Source organism: Sceloporus occidentalis, unplaced genomic scaffold (assembly GCF_023333645.1).
Source record: "Sceloporus occidentalis isolate IW3139 unplaced genomic scaffold, rSceOcc1.0.p SCAF_3, whole genome shotgun sequence".
Lineage (NCBI taxonomy): Eukaryota > Metazoa > Chordata > Lepidosauria > Squamata > Phrynosomatidae > Sceloporus > Sceloporus occidentalis.
The window spans coordinates 160,370,292-160,393,591 of NW_028316983.1; the positions used below are offsets into that span (position 1 = coordinate 160,370,292).

A 23,300-nucleotide genomic window follows, 5' to 3' on the forward strand; every position below is an offset into this window, starting at 1 on the left:
TCTGGATCCAACCCCCTGTAGGCAAACCAGACTTTTCTTATGTACATATTTATTGTGTGCATTTCTACTTGAGAGAAAGAATATACTGTACTGCTTTTTCCCCCAAGCCTGGAACTTGCACAGTAGAATTTTAAATGCTCTGGATGAATATCCAAAAAAAGCACTACAAAATAGGGGAAGGAATGCTATTGTACCCAGATAAAAAAAGTGTCTGAAATGAATTGTCTAGGTAAGACTCTATCTTGAGAGCTGTCTAGATAATCCTGCCCCAATCTGATGCCGTCCAGATGGCATTTAAAATCCCAAAGCAACATGGCCATTGATCTGCAAGGTGCTAAGTTCAGAAAGGCTAATATAAAGCAGTGCTTCTTAAGCTGTGTTATGTGGGGGTCCAGTAATATGCTTGGGAACAGTATCATGTTTCTTGTTGTTGCCTACCATTTTTTCATTCTTTTCTGGAAACTCTAAGTGGGCGGGCAGCCAATGGTTCACAGACTGGCATCAGTCCATGGACCACTACTGAAGTACTTTCCACATACAAGCAGATTATTATTCAAAACAGCATATTGGACTACTAGAGAGACTGTTGCACCATTCAATTCAACTGGACTCTTCTTACATTCTTAAGGCTAGATCTCTGCAATTCTTCTGACACAGGTCCATTTCAAGAGAGAGCCAGCATGGGATAGTGGTTTAAGCATTGGACTACAACTCCGGAAACCAGGGTTTGAATTCCCACTGTATACAAGCCTGGGGGAGAGCTTTCTTTTGGTCCTGTCACTGTCACAGCCATAACTAACTAGTAATGACATGGAAGAGGGCCTTCTCACTAGTTGCTCCCAGACTTTGGAATTCCCTGCCAAAGAAGACAAGGTTGGCCTTCTCTCTACTCACCTTATGCCACCAGGCAAACACCTTTTTATATAGTTAGGCTTTCAGCTGTTAGTTGGATGTTGCAAAACGTCTTTCAATGGGCATACTATATTTTAATCTTCAAATTATTTAAACTGTATTAGGTTAATATTGCTTAATAGGATTGCTTACTTAATTTGGTTTTTTTAATTGACTTCTTTTTTTAGCTGTATTTCATTTTAATCTGTTGTAAGAGGTCGGATATAAACTAACTAAACAAATTTCTGATGCTTGCTTAACTATTTTTAAATTATGCTTTGGTTGCAGCCTTGAGTAAAGGAAAGAAAGCACATTTGTACGGTGTCTGTGTTGAAACAAATCTTGCTAGTTTGATCTCTATTTCAGTACTGATACATTTTCAAAAAGCACAGTCTACATCATCTGTCAGGCAGAGGTTACAGTAAGTCACAGTAAGACAAAGTGGCATAATACCTCCCTGTGGCTGGCTTTGCATTGTGTGTATGTTTAAATTATTACATCAGAATTTCTAATGCTACAGAACTTTATAAACTGTGAGTCTCCTTTTCTTCAGCCATTTTCAAAGTCAGATGAAAAGAAAGCACAATTTTGAATGTTCAACCCCAGCATAATAATTACAATCCCACAAAACAGGTTGGTGATCATTTTTCTGACATTAGGGAGGGAAAGAACATTTTGCTAGTGCTATTTTTGATGAATAGCATTTTAGCTTTTAGCATATCTGAACTTAGGGGCTACACAGCCCCTAAGGGCCGGCCTCCAGCTGCCCCTTTTACAGCCAGATCGGGGCTGTGGCAACTGCATACTGTGGTCCCAAGCTGACCTTTGCAGGGCGCAATAGCCACGGCTTTATGGCACTCCTTTGGCGCAGAGCCAGAGGAGCGCCGTGATGCCATGCGCCATGTGGCGCAACATGCAGTGTCATACCGGCCTGGGGGTGGAGCCAGGGCATATGTCATATAAACACTATGCCCTGACTCTGCCCCCAAGCTTTTCATGCCAGTCTGCACAGCCTCTTATTTGACAATCTGTGTTTAACTGGCAGGATACACTCAGTTCTCAGGTTATTGAAGCTCAATTAAGGATGTCTCCACCATACCCTACAATATTTTACCGATGAAAACTGGGACATGTGCAGCCAAGCAACATCAGTGTGGTCATGGTAGCAAAAGTTATTAATGAGGAAGAACGGAAAAGCTAGGAGAGGCTGCAGTGGTTTGGTTGTACCTGAGCCTACTGGGAAGGACAAAATTCTGTCTCCTTGTTTGCTCTCCCCTGCTGGGTTAAGGAAGTTTATCAGATGGGAGAGCATTCACTCTCCCATCTGATAAATTCATTCAGAAACAGGATTTAAATCCACAAAAGTAGGATCATTTTCAGATGCACTGAACATTAATCTGAAATTAACCCATACAGAAAGTGGACAAATCTCGCAAAAGAGGGATCGTTTTCAACAATAGGGAAAAGGGTTTAACACTTTCTTCTATTCTGCTTTCTAAGCCTGAATTGCCCCACACACCCAGAATGAATGGATTGTTGGACAAATTAAGTGGACACACTTGCCTTTCCATAAGAATTAACCATCAATTAATACATTAGATGGAAAGTGGGAGTTGGGTTGCCAAATGGCTAAGCAGGAAGGGAAAAATATGGCCCACTCTTATGCCTGGTAATAGTAAGGGTGATATGCAGAAAGTGTTTCATAGCATGTAAGTAAATACTGGCACATACTGTTCTCTAATTATGCCAATTTTGGTTTGTTTGTTTGTTTGTTTAAAAAGGCCAGTGTAAAAGAGCTTAGCTAAAAGACTCAACTCAAAAGCTGTGAAATGGGATGGGGCTTCCATAAATATCCTTCAGCTTCATGTTATGTTCCTACATTGTGCAATTTCGCATGTGCTGCCATAACACACTGCGATGTTACATGAATGAACCTTGTGTTCATGATCTCCCTCTTCCACTTGCATGATCAGATTCTATTAGTTCCTTCCACATTAGCACACTCAAAAACCAAACCGTTAACCAGTGGTTTGTCCTCCAAAGTAAATTTTGCAAGCTAGCTTCATATCATGGTTTGCAATTAGCCCTAGACATTTTGCTACCTGAGGTAAAGGACAAGACACAACCTTTCCCACATGTCACATTAAAAGGCTGACCAGACTAGCAGTTCAAACCTTGTTTGATGCTGCTGATGGGACTGCACCTGAGAGTGGCAGTCTAACTTTGAGGGAAAGAGCAGATCATAAAACTATTCATTCTGCACTTCTCAGGATGTGCCACTTAGGACAGCAGCCTAATAACAGGACCAGAGCTCAGTTAATTGAACCACCTAGGTAAGTGAAGGGGAAACCATAGGAATCAACAAAGCAAGGCTCATCAAACCATTGCATGGCATGACATTTGACCTCAGCTAAAACGCTGTGGTGCAGTCCTCCAGATGTTGTTGGACTACAACTCCCAGAAGCCCTAGCTAGCATAGCCAGTGATAAGGAATGCTGAGAGCTGGGGTTCAACCACATGAGGGCCACACAATTCCCACCCTCTGATATGCTCCCAGAGTATCACAAGGCAAAGGACCTGGCTGTAATCTTAACCATCTCTTGAGTAGTTTGTGGTTCTCTCTGTGCCAGAAATAAAAGGGATGGGGAGTTACTGCTACAAGCAGTCATATCTGTTGAGAGAACGCAACCAAGAGAGGTTAACTTCTCAAAGTTAACCACAAATATATTAACACTTAACTACTTATAATTACCACTGATGACTCCGCACAAGGAAATAGCCTTTACATGTATCTGCATGCGGAGTCTGTATCCATGATAATCTTGATATACTTTAGGAAAACCCTCTGGTTACATTGTAACACTTGCACTTTAATTGCCATGGCAAAAAAGCCATGGTTGAAATTCCAGTGAGGGTGTTCAAAATATTCAAAAAGTGGTTGAAAAATGTGTTTGTCAAGAAACCGTGATGAGAAAACAATATTTTTTGCATAGGACATCAAAAATGTATGTAGAAAATAATGTCTGTGAAGAAATTTTATTTTCTGTGCAGAAAATGCTATTTTCTATGCACAGGAAATAGCATTTTGTACCAAATATTGAGGGCATTCTCACAATGGGAAGAAAATTACTAAAATTACTCATTGCTTCCTTCAAGAATGTAATTCACAAAGAATTACATCCCTATATATAATAGGCAGGATTCAAATTGGCCATTCTGTGAAGAGAAGAGCCTTTGTCTGGGGGTGCATCTACACTTTAGAAATAATGCAGTTTGACACCAGTTTAAATGCTGTAGCTCCATCCTATGGGAGCCAGACATTTGTAGTTTTAAAAGATCTGCCAAAGCGTGCTGGTGCCTGACAAAACGACACATCCCAGGATTCTGTAGGATGGAGCCATGGAATTAAAGTGGTGTCAAACTGCATTATTTCTACAGTATAGATACACCCTGTGTTGGCCGTATAGGTTCTTCTGATTTTTAAGAAAATCTGAAATTACAAACTGCCAGTAATATTTAATTTAGGGAATGATAATGAAACAAGTGATATATAATATACAATTGTATGAGATACCATACAATTCACTGGAAGGACTAGTGAAGCAGACTGTAAAAAGATTTCAAGGGAAACCAAATACAGACTCAACGTCTCAGTACCATAAAACTAGAAAACAGCAAGAATATTTGTGAGGCTTTTAAACTACTGCAGTCATCAGCCGCAGCACTACACAGCTGTCTACAGGGGGCACTTCTGCACAGCAAGTCACTGCCAAATTCCTTTCTGCTTCTTGCTTCCAGCTGAGCAAAAACAAATGTGGAAATAACTTCACATTTCCAAGATCAGAAAAGGAAACAACAGCCCAGGACAATGCAATAAAGATTACGTGGCAGAAGCAGAGAAAAATGAAACAGTACAAAGACTTGAGAACAAAATTCCATTAAAAGCAGACTGAAGAAACTTGACTGATTGCAAGACCCAAGAAAATAACTGAAATTCAGCTTAAAAAGCAGTACGGCCTGGAACTCCTAAAGCATGGCACAGCTTCAATATTTGACAGATACAAAAGACACAAATGAGTTGATCCCCCTCCTGAAGAATTTCACAGGAATTTAGTGGCTGGCCCTGCCATTAGGCAAAGTGAGACAACAGCCTTGAATATCAGAAGCTGGAGGGTGGCAAGAATAGAGTATTAGAAGAGAAAACTGTGTCCATGTGCCACACAGCCTGCCATGAAACATTTAAGATAGCCTGGGGGTTTAAAAGCAGTGGATGATTCCCTGCAACCAGTTGAAGAATAACACAACTGCCAGTTCAGCTGGATTTCCTACATGCAGCAGAAGAGGATCTAATTCTTTACCACAGACAGCAAAATATCTTGAGCTGGTCATAAGACTGGCTAAAATCCAGGATACCACTTCATTTCTCATCAGTCAGTGATTCAGCACATAAGACTGGTTCACAGATTCTGTAGCCACAATATGACATGGCTTTCAGGAACATGTGAGGCAGCCAGACAGACATAAAATGATGCTACTATACTCAATTTATGTTTGTGAACTATACCCTTTAGCTAATGATACTTAACTATGAGGGGCGGCTTAGGGAGCTGCATATGTTTAGCCTGGAAAAGAAAAGGTTAAGAGGTCACATGATAGACATGTTTAAATATTTGAAAGGATGTCATATTGAAGGAAGGAAGAAAAAACTTTATTTTCTGCTGATCCAGAGGCTATGGCACAGAGCAATGGATTCAAACCACAGGAAACGAGGTTCCACCTCAACATTAGAAGAACTTCCTGACAGTAAAAGCTGTTCAACAGTGGGATATGTTGCCTCAGACTGTGGTCTCCTTCTTTGGAGGTTTTTAAATAGAGGTTTGATGGCCATCTGTTGGGAGTATATTAGTTGTGTCTTCTTGCATAGCAGGGGGTTGGACTGGATAGCCCTTGTGGTCACTTCCATCTCTGTGATTTGAGGATTTTATGAATGCATTCTGCTGCTTTCTGCCACATGTTCTCTGGAGGGACTACCTCAGCTGTGGATTCCTGCATGGCAAGGGCTGATCTGGATGACCTTTGCAGTCTCTTCCAACTCTTCCAACTCTATGATTCTATCTCATCTCCTCAGATAGCTAAGATAATGTGCAGGGCAGCTGTGCATGGGAATTCAACCACCTTGTAGAACACTTCACACATAGGTTTCTAGAAAGTGCTTTTAGTATGCAGACACTTTTAGAATGCAGTATAATCTGCAATACATCTTGCCAAGAAAACCCCAAGATGGGGTTGCTGTAAGGTGGAGTCAATTTGAAGGCACATAACAACAGTGGTCTGCTAGAAGCTTATGAGATATTAAAAATCCTTGCTAAAAATGTTAGAACATGCGGTTCTCCAGGTGTTTTGGACTCCAAGCCCCAGAAGCTGCAGACATCATGGCCAACACCAAGGGACAGTGGGAGTTATAATAACAACATCTGGAAGGTCAAAGATTCTCTAGCCATATCCTATAATACCAGGCTGTCAGTTTGACACATTTATAGAATTAGAAAATTAGAATTATAGAATCAGAGAGTTGGAAGAGACCACAGGATCATCCAGTCCAACCCCCTGCCATGCAAGAACTCACAATCAAAGCACCTCCAAAGAAGTGTTTAAAAACCTCCCAAGGAGACTTTACCACTGTCTAAGGGAGTGTCGAACAGCTCTTACTGTCAGGACGTTCCTCCTAGGACTTCATCACATGGGGACAACTGGAAGTTTAAACAGTGATTATCCTGTGAAAATCGTGCATTTACGATTAAAATTTTCACACAACGTCTCAGTTAAAGCACCATTATCCTAGGAATATCCTGTGAAAATAGTGCAATCATGAGAAAGGTTTTCACACGACGTCACAATGAAAAGTGATTAAAGTGCCATTAACCTGGGAATAACCAGGCAATAAACAGCAACAAATCATTCATGGGAAAATCCTGTAAATGATTTGTTGTTGTTTATTGCATGGTTATTCCCAGGATAATGGCTCTTTTATCGCACTGTGTGTGAAAATGTTAATCGTGTTTTAATGATTGCATGATTTTTATGGGATAATCACCATTTAAACTACCGATTTCCACCCATGTGATAAAGTTCCTAATGTTTAGGTGGAATCTCTTTTCTTGTAGCCTGTATCCGTTGTTCTGTGTCCTATTCTCTGAAGTGGCAGAAAACAAGCTTGCTCCATCCTCAATATGACATCCCTTCAAATAGTTAAATAGGGCTATCATATCTCCTCTTAACCCTCTCTTCTCCATGCTAAACATACCCAGCTCCCTAAGCCTCTTCTCATATGGCATGGTTTCCAGAGCTGTCACCATTTTAGTTGCACTCCTTTGGACATGCTCCAACTTGTCAACCTCCTTTTTGAGCCCAGAACTGGACACAGTATTCCAGGTGGGGCCTGACCAAAGCAGAATAGAGTGGCACCTTTACTTCCCTTGATCTAGACACTATAGTTCTGTTGATGCAACCTAGGATCGCATTGGCCTTTTTAGCTGCCGTATCACACTGTTGACTCATGTTCAATTTATGTTCAACTAAGAGGACTCCTGGATCCCTTTCACATGTATAAGTTTCCTTAAGCCAGGTGTCCCCATCCTATATCTATGCATTTCATTTCATTTCATTTCATTTCATTTATTTATTTTTATTTTTTTGGCCTTAAGTGCAGTACCTTACATTTCTCTGTACTGAAATTCATTTTGTTAGCTTTGGCCCAGGTTTCTAATCTATTCAGGTCATTTTGAATTTTGATCCTGTCCGCTGGGGTATTAGCTATTCCTCCTAATTTGGTGCCATCTGCAAATTTGATAAGCATGCCCTGTATTCTTTCATCCAAGTCACTGGCAAAGATTCTCATCTTCACTAGCTGCCCTCCTTTTCTCCTCCTTTATTTTCTTCAACTCAATTTCTGAGTTCTGCTCAGATTAATTCTGAGGTAGATACAACTACCTAGGCTCCTCTCACTTACATCTGTTTCCCTTGTCCATCTTTAATTATATTCAGTTCACAGGCTTCAGCAGCCTCTATGTACAGTCTGTGTACACAAAGCTTGGTTACCCAGTTTGGTTTCCCAGCAATTGGAGCCAAGCTATAACAACAGATCCCCTATTGCCTGCCCAGTGTTTCAGTGTGACTTGGTAGCATTTCTTTTTCTTCCTGACATCCAGTTGGCACATATATATACAACGCCACACAGTATCACACAGGGGACAACTGACTCATTCACTTGGTTTCTCTCTGTCACTTTATACTCTATTTTAAAAGTCTTTCAGCCTCTCCTCAAATCCATCACAACCTTCAAGCCCTCCTCACTTTGGGAACAGAACAATATGATACATGTATTTCCATTGCATAGAAACATTGTTCTGTTAATGCATCTGAGACCATAATCTAAGTGGCTGAAGAAAAGGAGCTTCTTAACCATTTTCTCTTAAGGCATTTTCCTATAGAAAACTGCTTTTACCTTGCTGAAAATAAGACACATATAAAGAATGGAACTGTACCATTCCAAAGATCAAGTGGTAGATCCTCTGTATCAAATTGTTGTCCACATTTGAAACTATTGGCACATGGAAACGAAGCATGTCAGGAAAAATTCTAGCCAAGTCTTGTTTTTGATGTGGTGATTTTCTACAAACAGGGATATTTCTTTTAACACAAGGAGCGTGAACATGGTATATCCCAGTGATGGTGAACCTTTTAGAGGCTGAGTGCCCAACCTGCAACCCAAAACCCACTTATTTATTGCAAAGTGCCATGTCCCTCTGGCTTTCTAGTAACAAACTCTGGCAAACTCTGTGCTGGGGCGACGGCACATGTGCCCACAGAGAGGGCTCAGAGTGCCACCTCTGGCACGTGTGCCATAGGTTCGCCATCACTGGTATATCCTGTCCCACTTGTACTCAAAATGGTACAATCGTAAGAGGGCTTCACTGTGGGTTGAATCAAGATATAGTGCAAGTGAAATTAGACCCCACTGAAAGCTATGACTCTTAGATGAGTCAAGACAAAACCTAAGTATCATTCATTTAAAGGAGTCTAGTTGATGTATGAGTAAAGTCCAAACAGTAACAGTTGGTGGCTCCCAAGTCAGTGGGGTAGTGAATCCATGCTGGGTTTTAGCCCAACTTTTAAAACCCAACTAAAATCCACACCAGATTCCCCATCTCATTGACCTGGAATAGATCTTACTCTATATGGCTTTTCATATATGTATGGCAGGCGCTAAAATAATTGCTGAGTCCACTTTTTCTCCTGGAATGAAAGAGAAAAATAATTATCTTTTTGGATAAACAGCAATGATATATTCTGCCAGTAAGATCTGTCACCAGGTACATGATGAAAAACTGCTAATTGCCATTTTGTTTTATTCTTAGATATACTATAGAATCCTCTCACTTAGAAAGTGAGAGGATTCTATATGTGCTATGTTTTAATTTGGGAGAACTAATGAACAAATCTCACCTTTCCCCTCAATTCAGGGCGATTCTTGGACAAATAATTCTATATAGCATTATAGGATCACCTCCAAGGAATGAACTGAAATTCACATTTGATTATATGTTTATTTACTGTTTATATTTTAAATCACAAGTCTATCCCGCTGTTTTTCCAATGAGCTCAAGGTGGCATGCATGTTTCTCCTTTGCATCTTATCTACACAACAGCTTAGTGAGGTAGATCAAGCTGTGAGAGAGTGACTGGACCAAGGTCCTCATAAGAGTGGAATGGCTTTAACTTTGATTTTTCTTTTTCCTTCACTCTCTTTCATCTCACTTTCATTTTTTAAAAAAATCAAAAGAAAAGATCCATGTTAAATTTGGATATAACTCAGTTATAGGTCCCAACTATCAATATAGGGCCAGTGCACTATATTATTACAGTATTGTGTCTCCTGTGATTGTTTGGAAGACAAATATGAAGAATAAAGAATGCCAACATAAACAAAATGTTAATCTTTTGTTTTTAAAAACACATTTTCCTCTCTGTAAACACTGCAAGTTGCTGGGAGCTGAAAGCCTACAGTGGAAAGTTTTTCTATGAATCAAACAAAAAGTACTTGCAAGACTCTCATCCTATTTGTAATGTGCTTGTAAGGGTGGAGCAGAAAACAAGAGGAAACCATTGGAAGACTAAATGTAAACCCGGCCAACATACTTATTACAATCTTAATTAAAGAGTCAGGAATACAAAATGCAGTCACCAGGCTCCATGTGAGGTTCTCACTTCTTGATTATTTGGCACAACCTAAAAGATGGAGAACCGATTCCTGAAAGAGACAGCTGGGCTCTGTAGAGCTATGGACTCAAACATCTGCCTCGATGGACTGCCAGTCCAAGGCATCTGGCTATCAAATTTGAATCACTGGTGCATACAGAGTAATTCCCAGGAATTGCTCCACATCTGTAAGACTCCTTTCCACTGAAGATTTTGGAAAGTTTAAGCCAGAGCATCATTCATACCCACTGTAAGACATTACGCCAGCCTTTTCCAGGCTGGAAGGGATGTGAGGAGTGCCCAACAGTATCTGTCATGGGTAGGACAAAAATCCTCATCATCCCCAGCCAGCAATGGGCAAAGGATGGGGACTGTAGCCTAGTCATCTGGAGGAAAAGGGCAAAGGAAGACGGCACCAAACCATTAAAGACAGCTGTATAGCAGTTCCTGAGAATTACTCTGTATACACCAGTGACTCCATGTGGTTGACGCTGATGTATTCCTTATGAGTTTGCCTATTTTTTAAGACATCTGGTGTATATGTGTGTGTGTTATACATATTGCCACCTCCCCTGGGCTTTTAAAACTGGACTGGTTAGAAGTCAGAAGAAAAATGGTTCCTTTCACACTACACAGTGATAGCACTGGATCCCACTTTAACTATGTTGCTGTATCATATGGGATTCAGGGGTTTGTAGTTTAGTGAGGCACTAGATTTCATAACTGATACAAACAAACGTATATGTCCTTTCAAGTCACCTGTTGAATTATGGCAACCTCATAAATGTCATAAGATTTTTTTAGACACAGAATACTCAGAAGTGGTTTGCCATTGCTTTCCTCTCAATGTGTATCTGCCTGCGTATCACCTGTAAACTGATGCAGCCCCATGAATTTGTAGGGTTTTCTTAGGCAAGGAATACTCTCCTTAAGCAGCAAATCCATAGGATGGGACCATGGTAGTTAAATGTAGAATGATGCTGTTATAGCTGTGTACTGTGAAAGGGCCTAAAACGACAGAGCAAGGAAGAGCCAAGGGGGAGGCCCTAGGAAATAAGCTTCCCACTTCTTTCCAGAGATCAGGGGTGACAGCCACGGGACTCGCTTCGCTTATCCTGCCACAAAGATTGTTTACCCATTTACAATGCCAAGATAAGGAGTGATAACTGCTGAATCAGCACATCCAGCGCTGACAAACTACACAGAGATTGTGAGCCTGACCGAGAGTCCAAAGGAGGGTGGGGTGAGCCATATGAGCAATTCCAGCATTAATAATGACCTCCTCCTATTACCTCCCGCACTTCTGATCCAGCTGTTCTAGAGGCTGGAAGGGATGCATGGAGTGCCATCCAGAAGTGCCCCAAAGAAAAACAAGGTACGCCACAACAAAATGCCTGAAGGGCATAAGCGGGGTTCATAAATCACAGTTCCTCTCATACAGCAGCTGCTGCAACTCTTTTAGGAGGATGCATTTATTCCACAACTGGGCAGGAGAAACATAATCAGGTTTTCAGTTCCCCAATGGAGCCGATCTGCATCTCTGGGCTTCCTCTTTTCAGAAATCCAGCAGGAAAGAGCCAGGAAGCTGTATAGGCCCAGTTTTCCTTTCACTTTATGGACCCCCTTCATCCATACTGCAGACCAGAAGGACCAAGGTAGCTACCATCTGTTCTCTCAGCCCCAAAATATTAAAACTCCATTCAGTGTCACAATCAGTAGTTAAACCTTTTAAAGGAGATGGAACCACAACTCTGAATGCTTCCTCAGCTATGGAAACCCACTGGGGACCTTATCATACTAAAGGAATCCTGCTATGAAACAGGATTTAAAGTAGATAAAACCCACAAATGCGGGAGGTTTAATCACACAATGTTTCTGCAAACTTGAAATAATGCAAAAATAAAACAAATGTAAAGGGGAGAAAAACGACATCTTTTTCCTTTTGGAACTTCCCAAAAGTAAAAAGGTGTCGTTTTTCTTCCCTTTACGTTCGCTTTATTTTAGGCTTGCAGAAACGTTGTGTGATAAACCTCCTGCATTTGTGGGGTTTTTCCTACTTTAAATCTGTTTTAAACCCCATTTCTGAGCTAGTGTGATAAGGTTTGATGTTGGGCAAGTCACATTCTCTCAGCCTAAAGCGAAGGCAAACCCTCTCTGAACAAATCTGGCCAAGAAAACCCATCGATAGCTTCACCTTAGGGTTGGAAAAATGCTATGAAGGCACACAGCAACAACAACCTATCACTTCCATCAAAGCATGACTAAACACAAACCCTCAACCTTGAGAGCTTTCTTCTTCCCAAGTGGCTGCTTAGAAGTGGCTGGAACTGGCATTCTGCACATGCTCCGAGGCACTGCTTTTATAATTCCACACTCCAGAAACGAGAGCGCTGGCATCAAAGGGCCAAAGAAAACACAGCCCCAAGTGAGCCCTAATGCCATTCTTTCACATGGCTCTGTATTTTCACTTCTCCTGGGTTGAAAGACACACTTCCAGCAGGAAGAGCCCTCTGCCCATCTCGCCCTGCCTCTGGGCATCTTTCTGGGCACTGGAACTAACTGCAAAGGAGGACAAGGCAAGGCAAAATGTAGGGCATTCAAGAAAAATGGAGGACCTGACCAAAGGAAAGCTAAAAAAAGTTTTCTTAAAACTTTTTTTTTTAACAGTCTTGCTCCTCAGTCAGGCTCAAAGCGGAGGACGTTCGAGAAAAATGGAGGACCTGAGCAAAGAAGAGCTCGAAACACTTCCTTAAGTTGAAAATGGAGAAGAGGCCGGAATGGAGGAGATGGGCCAGAGAAGGCAGAGAGAGAGAGGGGCCTTGGCCTCCAGCCCCAGAGAAAGAGGGTCTGCGGGGAGAGGAGGCCGAGGCTGCCCAGGGAAGGAAGGAAGGAAGGAGGGAGGGAGAGATGGAAAGGGAGAAGGAGTGAAGGAAAGAGAGAAGGAAGGAGGGAAAGAGAGAAGGAGGAAAGGAAAGAGTGAAAGAAAGAGAGAAGGAAGGAGGGAAAGAGAGAAGGAAAGAGAGAAGGAAGGAAGGAAGGAGGGAGGGAGGGAGGGGGGAGGGAGGAAGGAAGGAAGGAAGGAAGGAAGGAAGGAAGGAAGGAGGGAGGGAGGGAGGGAAGGGAAGAGGGAGAGATGGAAAGGGAGAAGGAAGGAAGGAGGGAGGGAGGGAGGGAAGGGAAGAGGGAGAGATGGAAAGGGAGAAGGAGGAAAGGAAAGAGAGAAGGAAGGAAGGAGGGAGGGAGGGAGGGAAGGGAAGAGGGAGAGATGGAAAGGGAGAAGGAGGAAAGGAAAGAGTGAAGGAAAGAGAGAAGGAAGGAAGGAAAGAGAGAAGGAAAGAGAGAAGGAAGGAAGGAAGGAAGGAAGGAAGGAAGGAGGGAGGGAGGGAGGGAGGGAGGGAGGGGGGAGGGAGGGAAGGGAAGAGGGAGAGATGGAAAGGGAGAAGGAGGAAAGGAAAGAGTGAAGGAAAGAGAGAAGGAAGGAAGGAAAGAGAGAAGGAAAGAGAGAAGGAAGGAAGGAAGGAAGGAGGGAGGGAGGGACGGAGGGAGGGAGGGAGGGAGGGGGGAGGGAGGGAAGGGAAGAGGGAGAGATGGAAAGGGAGAAGGAGTGAAGGAAAGAGAGAAGGAAGGAAGGAGGGAGGGAGGGAGGGAGGGAAGGGAAGAGGGAGAGATGGAAAGAGAGAAGGAAGGAGGGAGGGAGGGAGGGGGGTCTGCCGTCCGGACCTTGGAGGAGGGCTCCCTGCTGGGCCCGGAGCTGCCCGGTTCCCTGCTGCTCCTGCTCCTGCTGCTGCTGCTGCTGCTGCTGCTGTTCCCCGGGGAAGGCGTCTCGGAGGCGGGCGAGGAGGCGCCGGAGGTCGGCGTAGCTCCGGTGGAGGTAGAGGACGTTCCTGTCGGACCACTCGGTGCGGATCTCGAAGAAGTCCTCCTCGTCCCCGCGGCGGCTGACCACCAGGCGCCGGACCCCGTTGACCCAGCAGCCCCTGACGAACATGTTCACCAGAGAGGTCCCCTCGAAGACCGAGGACGCCATCCGCCCCAGCAGGACTCAGCCCCGACACCATCCCAGCCCCCAGCCACCCAGGGAGGGAGCCCCGGAGCAGGAGGAGGCAGGGAAGGAGCGGGGAGGCGGCTCTCCTCCTCCTCCTCCTTCCTCTCCCCTCCTTCCCTCCTTCCACTGGACAGGCTTCGCGGCGGGGCTGTTTCTTCGAGCTTTCTCTTTGGGGCTGCATCCACACTGGAGAAATAACCCGGTCTGACACCGCTTTAACTCGTTTTCTGGCTCAAGGCTATGGGGTTCTGGGACAGTTGCAAATCCCAGGGCTTCAGGGTGAACAACCCATCCTCCCTTTCCAGGACATATCCTATCTTTCAACCTTCTGCACTGGCAGAGCTTGGGCAATAAGTCACACTCTCTCAGCCTCAGAGGATGGCAATGGCAAACGCCCCTCTGAAGAAACTTGCCAAGGGAACTCCATGATAGGTTCACCTTTAAGGTCACCATGAATTGGAAACATTCCTAAAGGAAAGTCTGATTATTCCTTTCCCAGTCCAGAGAGAAATGGGGTTGTGGCCTTGTCCAGAGAGCAGCTGCATCCACATTGCAGAAATAATCTGGTTTGACTCCACTTTAACTGTGTGTGTGTGTGTGACAAAAGATCCCACTTAACCCGGTGCATTTGACACCAGGTCCCTTACTGCACCTTTTTTTAAGTGCCGGAGCGATCCGGATCTTCGCTAGTGTGAGTACACTACTGAATTGATCCGGGTTGCGCAGCAGCACTACTGGAAATGGCAGTGGCACCATTTTCTCTCCACTGGGTTCAGTGTGATCAGGGACAAGGTTTCCTTTGCCTCTTAGAGATTCAGAGATGTAAACTGTAGTGACAGCGTCACTCTGAGATGGCATCACCGCAGAGATCCAGATCTCCATGGGTCAAAAACCTAAGTGTGAATGCCCCCAAAGAAAACTAAACAGAGAGAGATGAATATATTGTATTATGTGGGTCACAACCCACCATTTCAGTCAGGATGAGCCTGACTGGAATGGATAGGAGATGCATAAAGGCATAGTTCTTGAGGAGCTTCCATTCTTTCCACTACAGCATGGGCTACCCCATACTGCATTGCTGTGGCCCATACATTCGCTGGAGGTATGGTTGAAGGACTATAAATAAAAAAAGCACTATTCAATTTACCCAAGAGAACACCTCTCTAGGAATCTCCAGGTCCTCCAGTCCAACTTTATGGTCAGCATCTGCCAGAGGTTGGTTGTAGAGTCATGCTGGAGGACCTACAAATGCTTAGAGAAGTGTTTTCTCTAGGAACCTCTAGATTCTCCAGCACAATTCTATGGGCAACATCTGACCTAGTGAGTCCTTGGCCCTTATCGCACAAGCAAAATTTGAAGTTAGCCCAGGGTCAATGTGAAGGCAATGCAGGGGCAATCATGGGGTTTCAAGTTTGTTTATCACATGACGCTAAACGCAATCAGGAGCCATCTTAAACACAATCAAGGGTCATTCCAGGGTTAGGAAAAGTTTCAAGTTTGTTTATCACACAACACCAAACGCAATCAGGAGCCATCCTAAACACAATCAGGGATCATTCCAGGGTCATTCCAGGGTTAGGTAAATTTGGGGGGAAAGAGGATTTACCTAAACCTGGCATGACCCCCGATTGTGTTTAAGATGGCTCCTGATTGAAACCCCATGATTGCCCCTGCATTGCCTTCACATTGACCCTGGGATAACTTCAAATTTTGCTTGTGTGATAAGGGCCCTAGAGAGAACATAGGAATTGCTCTGGTGGTGCAGTGATTAAATGCCAGTACTGCAGCCACGACTTTGTGAGTTTGATCCCAGAGGGCTCCAGGTTGACTCAGCCTTCCATCCTTCCATGAGTTAGTAAGATTAGTACCCAGCTTGTTGGGGCAATTGTCTTACAGATTGTAAGCTTAGGGAGTGCTTACTTCACTATGAAGCAGTATATAAATGTAAATGCTATTGCTATATTAATCAAATCTGCAAATAATCAAATCCTCAAAAGTCAAAACTGCAACTGTAGAGAAACAACTGTACATTGATGCCTGGGGAGAGAAATGTCATCTGGATTTTACTCTTCAGCCCCTAACTGTCTCAAGGGAGGCCAAATAATAGAATACTGGGGCCATTCTTAACTTCCAGTATTCCTTAATAAGGTACATCTTCTTGCAGAACAGGCAGCAAACAAGAAACATTTTAGGAGAATTCAGAGACAAAGCTGTGTTAGTTTGGAATATCAGTAGGCAAAAGGATCTTGTAGTATCTTTGAGACCAACTGCAAAAGAAGTTATAGAATAAACTTTCATAGATAGGGCTAGTCTACACATAGGTGTACTATGTGAATTGCTCAGACTTTCACACATTCGCATCAATGTTTGTCTTCATTTTCCTACCCAGATTCACATCTATTTTTCCTCCCTCTGATGAAAATGCAAAACCATGCAAAACCATGAAAAGCAAACAGATGGACACATGTTCAATAATGCACACCCCTGTGGATATTCTCAGATACTTTGGTAAAAAACTACAATTCCTTTTTCTGCAAAACCCCTGAATTCCTCTGAGTTGTATGCAGAAGGATCACGTTCTATTCAAATGGAATAATAATAATAATAATATATTTATACCCTGCTCTTCAGCCAAAAGTCTATGTGGACAAGCCCTGGGTCTATTTCCATGCTTTTGAGGAATTAGATCAAGTCTGTGAAAGCTTATGCTACAAGCTCTTTCGCATAGTTAATTCCAGGAGAGTTTTGCAGGACTTCACAGAACCTTGATGCTTGTCCTGAAGCAGAATCTGTTATTAAAATGTGTAAACAGTGCAGATACACCCCTAATAATCACCATAGTAGTGCCTAGAATACTGTATATACTCATATATAAGTCTAGAAATTTTAGTAAAAAAATTGATTTTAAAAACCTGGGTCAACTTATCCAAGGGTCAATGTAAATACTGTACTTTAACTCTTATATTAAAAAAGGAACCATCACCTGGTGAAAGGCAAGAGCACAATCTGTCCTGGTAGCACTGAACCCCCCTTTATTCTCTCATCCATCCAGCCATTAGTAGGAGCACAAACAGTTATGCCTGGTAGAATTTTGTATGTTCTTTGGCATCATTTTCCTTTGTGGTATCCTTACATGCCCATAAATTTTACTCTAGGCTTATCCACGGGTTATATCAAAATCCATAATTTTGACCCCAAAACCTGCCCTCGACTTATACATGCGATTGACTTATAGTCGAGTATATATGGTAGTTACTTTTTGGAATAAGATGTCTAGAATCTCCCATCCATGCTGGCTAAAGGATTCTGGGTTATGTAGTCCCCAAAGTAATTTTTCCAAGCTCTGTGGAAGAAATGCCTCTCTTTCTGGGAGAGCGCATCCTTATGATTTCACAGGAAGGCTGAGCAACGAAGACGAGCTTTCTCCTCCTCAACTCCCTTTGACCCATGAAAGACATGATTAATCCAGGAAGTGAGATTTCCCCAGCCTCTGCCTGGGGCAAAGGGGGCTGGTATGAACTGGAGGCGCTGTCTCATTAGACACAGCTGCCGGTCCTGGATGTCTTGGCCCTGTCTGTGTGCACATAGTTTGATATAGATGTAAAGAAGAGTTTGTGTTCTGGAAAAACTGATGTGGGAGGCAATGGCTGGGAAAAGAGTCACCCTCTCAAGGGAAGACTGGGTAGTGGATGAGCGCATGGTGAGCTCAGGCCTTTCCTCCAAGAAAGGGGTCCTGGACAAAAGCCTGAGATGATGCAATACTGGGAGTGACAGAAAAGTCAGACCCAAAGGCCTCTTTTTGATAATAGTTAAAACCAGGGCTAGAAATAGAGAAGAAAAAGGAAGTGAGGTTGTATTGCGGAAGGGATGACTGGACTCAGATCTGTTGAAAAGAAGTGAAACAGTTCAAGGTCTGTTTGAAAATAAGGGGGATGCCATTGCAAATCCTTCCTGATCCCGTTATTATTATTAGATTAAATTATTATTTTTCATTATTTATATTTTCCCATTTGTGGTCCAAGCCAGCTTACAATAATTAAATTAACATTGGTTTTTTTTAATTAAAAAATCACAAAATACAAAAACTAAAAAGCAATTCACCATCATAAAATTAAAATGACTTAAAAACATAAACCATTAAAATTGACACCCAATAAAAGTCCTTAATTCTCAAATACTTGCTTGTGGAAAGATAGTAAGGAGGGAGACCTTGGGCAAGTCACACTCTCTCAACCTCAGAGGAAGGTAAAGGTAAACCTTCTCTGAACAAATTCTGCCAAGAATACTCCACAATAGGTTCACTTTAGAGCTGCCATAAGTCATAACTGACTTGAATAACAACAAAATGACTTGAATAACAAAAATTAGAATTCTCTGCCAGAGATCTCTAGTGCCTCACCAAAGTATGAATCCTGGGATTCCAGACAATGTTGCTGCAGCAGTAAAAGTGGGATCATAGTACTATAACTGTGCAATGTAAAAGGGCTTTTGAATATGGCTTATAACAATACAGTATTTGAATACTTTTATATGACCAAAGTACCATCTGACTTTGCCCTCCTTGTGATGGTGTTGAGAATCTATAAGAAAGATCTGCCAGAGTCCACATGCACATAGAAATCATATATCTCATATTTGCTTAAGATCACTTATTTGTTTACATACTGGTTAACATTTCCTTTTCCACATATTTATTCAAAGGAAATGAATGAAGACTAGAACTCTTAGCATTAATCTCACAGCAGTTTAACCCATTTAACAGCTGCTAAAGAGCCAGCATGGTGGCTCTTTGAGCACTGGAGATCAGGGTTCAAATCCCCACACAGCCATGGAAACCCACTAGGTAACCTTAGGCAAGTTACAATTTCTAACCCCCAGAGGAAGGCAAAGGCAAACCCCCTATGAACAAATATTTCCGTGAAAATGTGATGGGTTCACCTTAGGGTTGCCACAAGTCAAAATCAAGTTGATGGCTCACAACAACAAAGTAGGCATTTCTTTGTCATGGTAGGGGACTGGGTATGATCCCTGAAGCCAATGCTGACTCTCACTTGGCCTGGCCTGCCTGCCTGAGTTTCCCTCTGAGTACAAGGTGGTGGCTCTGGGGAGCATGTTTGGTTCTCACCACCACCGTGTGAGAAGAGCCTCAGGTATAACCGTCTATTATTATCTAGTACCATCAGGGGCTAGCCTGAAGAAGTAGAGCCCTCCCTCCGGTCCATCTGCCTTGGTCCAGGCCTCAGAGGGAGAGAAGAATGCTGGACCTGATTCCCTCCCTCCCTCACCATTCCCTTCTCCTTTTGTGTCGTGTCTTTTAGATTGTAAGCCTGTGGGCAGGGAACTGTCTGTTATCCCCTCTATTGTAAACCGCTCGGATTCCCAGTGATTGGGCGGTATATAAATAAAACCTATTATTATTATTATTATTATTATTATTATTATTATTATTATTATCCCCTCAGTTGTAAGCCGCACGGATTCCCAGTGATTGGGCGGCATATAAATAAATCCTATTATTATTATTATTATTATTATTATTATTATTATTATTGAGTCAGTCACAAAGGGAAGGAAACTCAGGCAGACAAAGGCATAAGGGAAACTCAGACAGGCTGGACAGGCATGCTTGAGATGGACACCACTAGGCAGGCCCAGGGGCTGACAGAGCAGCTAAGGTAATGCATGTCTCCTCCTCCTTCCACATACTGCACATGTCTCTGATTTGCCCATGAAAGAGCCCTGGAGGGGAATAGCCACCAAGGAAGTGCGAAGAAAGACCGGCTTAGTCATGCAAGGCAGTGGTGGCTCTGGGTAGCATGCTCAGTTCCGCTACACACACTGGAGCAGGAGCAATGGCAGCCCCAGTGGAGTGGCTGCAGGATGAGACAGAGGAGGTGGTGACAGCTGGTCCTTGGCTCTTGTCCAGAACGGACAGAAGCAACCCCCCCGACTGGGTGTTCATCCCCTTGTGAGATGTCACCCAGTGCGGTCTGCACCCCTCTCACCCCCCTGAGGAGTGCTGGTGTTCACAGCAAGTAGTACACAATTGCACTATCTTTATTTTGAGTTATATGTAATACTGCTAGCTGTGGAGTATTGTCTCCGCATGCTCCTGTGTGCAGGCTGCTGCTAAATACTTCCTTTTTGTTCATGGGTAGTAGCATTTTGACCTCATAATGTCATTTTGATAACTGGCATGATTGGTAAAATAATTAATAGTAATTTCCTGTTGCACTCCTTTTTCCCCGGAGAGAACTTAGCTGTATATTTCTTTTTTTTTTTTATGAAGACAAAAAATCATATGGGGGGGAGCAGCAGTAAAAGGAACTGTTCTATGGAGTACAGTTTGCTAATGTGACTACTCCCTTAACTTTTAATTTCTAAATGCTAGAGACCTGCCAAATATATCAAAATGTGGCAGCAAGACTACAATCCAACATACTTAAACTGATTAAAACATTAAAATTAAGCACCTCTAAAACTGTGCTGGAAATACAACACCCCCTTCCCCCCAAATTCTAGCACTCCCTCTCTATCTATACATTTTAATCACACAAGGATTTTTAGCAGCTCTCTTACAAAAGTGCAACACAGTTTCAGGATTATTCAGGATGCCATACAAATCTTTATGTTCCAGGCATACAGGCAGCCTTGAATAAATGGCCACATTTATCACACTAGCAGGCAAACAGGATTTAACTGAGAGTTAAACTAGGGAAAACCAGGAAACGTCATTTGATAAACTTCAGGCATTTCCTGGTTTTCTCTAGTTTAACTCTCGTTTAAATCCTGTTTGCCCGCTAGTGTGATGAAGCAGTTGGAGTTGGTAGGTGTGAAGGGAGTTTGGCCCTGCAGAAAAAAGTACCAAGCATTTGCAAAGAAATGGAACATTATGTTAATTTGAGTACAAATGTAGTATATTTTCTTGACTAGTTCTTTTTCTCATTTGTGCAAGAAACATTGAGAGAAAAATGAAAAACCCACAAAGATTCTTTAAGTAGTGGTGAAGTATATGTGCATGTGAGTGAGAGAAAGAGAGGGTGTTTGCTTCTTTTTAAATGTTTACAAAATTGCTGGAGCAGGATCATCACTCCAGTGCTGCAAGTGGCAAGTGAGGGAGAATACATGGCCAGTGAGTTCATGAACTTTATTTTTAAAAGAAAGAAAGAGGAAGGCAAGGTATGAAGTAAAGTAAACAATCAAAATGTAAAAGTACATTGAAACATGGTTGCTCCCTGACAGTATAAAGATCACAGTTGTTGTCCAACAGTCAACCTTGCTCTTTGCACAGTGACATTCTACACAACACTTACCGTATATATTTGACTCTAAGTTGACTTCATGTATAAATAGAGGGCAGGTTTGCAGGCCAAAATTACAGACTTTTATAAGACCTGTGGGTAAGTTGAGGATGTAACAAAGGATGAAGCAAAGGAGAACAATGCCAAAAAACTTACAAAATTCCAACAGGCACAACTGTTGTGCTCACCCTAAAAAGTTGGATGGATGAGAGAATAGAGGAGGGTCAATGCTTTTAGGAAAGATTACACTCTTGCCTTTCACCAAAGCATATTTCCCTTTTTAATAAGAGTTAAAGGACAGTGCTTACATTGACCCACAGACAAGCAGACTTAGGTTTGGGGAGTCAATTATTAGACTAAAATTTCTATACTTATACATGAGTATATACAGTAGGTTAGAAAGGGCAGACAATGCATATTTGTCAAGCTTTCCTTTGCAAATTCCTTTGCAGTTCGTGGATGCTATGGAGCAGGAGTGATGGCGAATACAATGTCAGATGTGGAGCCCGGCCTTTTCTTCACTTGTGTACTGTTTGGAGACAAAAATGACAGAATAGAGTTAAATTGTACATTAAATGTGTAATTTGCCTTGCATTTAGTGTGCCTGGGCTTTTAAAATAGTTACAGGGGGATCAGAATTAAAATACAGTCGGCCCTTCTTATACACGGATTTTTTATACACGGATTCAAGCATACACGGTTTGAAAATGTTCCAAAAAAGTATACATTTACCTTGATGTTCCGTTTTTTATAAGGGACACTATTTTGCTATGTCATTATATTTAATGGGACTTGAGCATACACTGATTTTGTTATACACGGGGGATCTTGGAACCAAACCCCAGCGTATAACAAGGGTCCACTGTAATAGGTTGTGCCTCCCTACCTCCACCCATTGCTCTCTAGTGGGAGGTAGAATTATATTGATGCTTGTACTGCTTCTGTTCACAGCAAGGGAAACCTGAACTAGTTTTCACTAGCATTATACTTCATAAGAGAAAGAACCTCCTTCCTGTTCTGATCCTCCACCACTATATCCCAGTACTGTTATTTAAAAAGAAAGAAAGACGCTCCAGATGCATTAAACTGTGGTCATTTATGGAATCTGTAAGGTATGGCCCTTATTTGTTTTGGAGAGGAAGGTGCTATACATTTACAACCATATCTCCTAACTCATGATTCAAAGATGCTGCTTTCTCAGAAGCCAGTTAACAGTTCATGAGAATACTACCACTGACTGGCATGCTTAAAAGCTAGAACTACAATGGTGTTTGGTAAGTTTGGAACTACAGGTTTCAGTCTTGTTTAATGCAAGTGTTCTTGGCAAATGCATTCACTCTAGTTCACCTTGAGCTACTCCAAGAATTCCATCTCTTGCAACACCATACGAAGGTCCCTGACTATCTGTCTCAATCATGTTCCCAATTCTGAACACCAATAAAATAGACTTGTTTATTTCACAGATTGTATAGTAAAGAATGTGCCTTGTCAAGAAAGCTGAAAGATTTCCAGTACTATTTCTGTAAGGGCATTAATGGACATGGCTGACTGATATCTCTGGTAGCAGTCAGATCTATGTGTGGATGTCTGTGGTGGATCCTTCTGTCCCTGCATTTTATGACATCAGGATTTCTGCTTTGTCCTTCGTGGATGCAATTGGGTGAATGTAAACTTGCTGCTTTTCCATTTCTCATTCTTTTGCCACATGGAAGACTGCAGAAGCTATGGGCTCTATTGCTTCTCTGTTAGTGAAAATATTTTCAGAGGCTCCTATGATTGTTCTTGACAAGTACTCTGCAAGAACA

At 42.5% G+C, this 23,300-nt stretch overlaps 1 protein-coding gene across 1 annotated transcript in view; it reads right to left on the bottom strand.

Annotated features, from left to right (window-relative positions):
- The window catches only part of PXDC1 (PX domain containing 1), a 45,721-nt gene extending 31,508 nt beyond the window's left edge, over positions 1 to 14,213 (bottom strand). Inside the window, exon 1 of the mRNA XM_089516652.1 lies at positions 13,870 to 14,213. Coding sequence (XP_089372778.1) covers positions 13,870 to 14,176 — 307 coding nt within the window. The 5' untranslated portion in view covers positions 14,177 to 14,213. The remainder of the gene's footprint in view (positions 1 to 13,869) is intronic.
- Between the last annotated feature and the right edge of the window lie 9,087 nt (positions 14,214 to 23,300).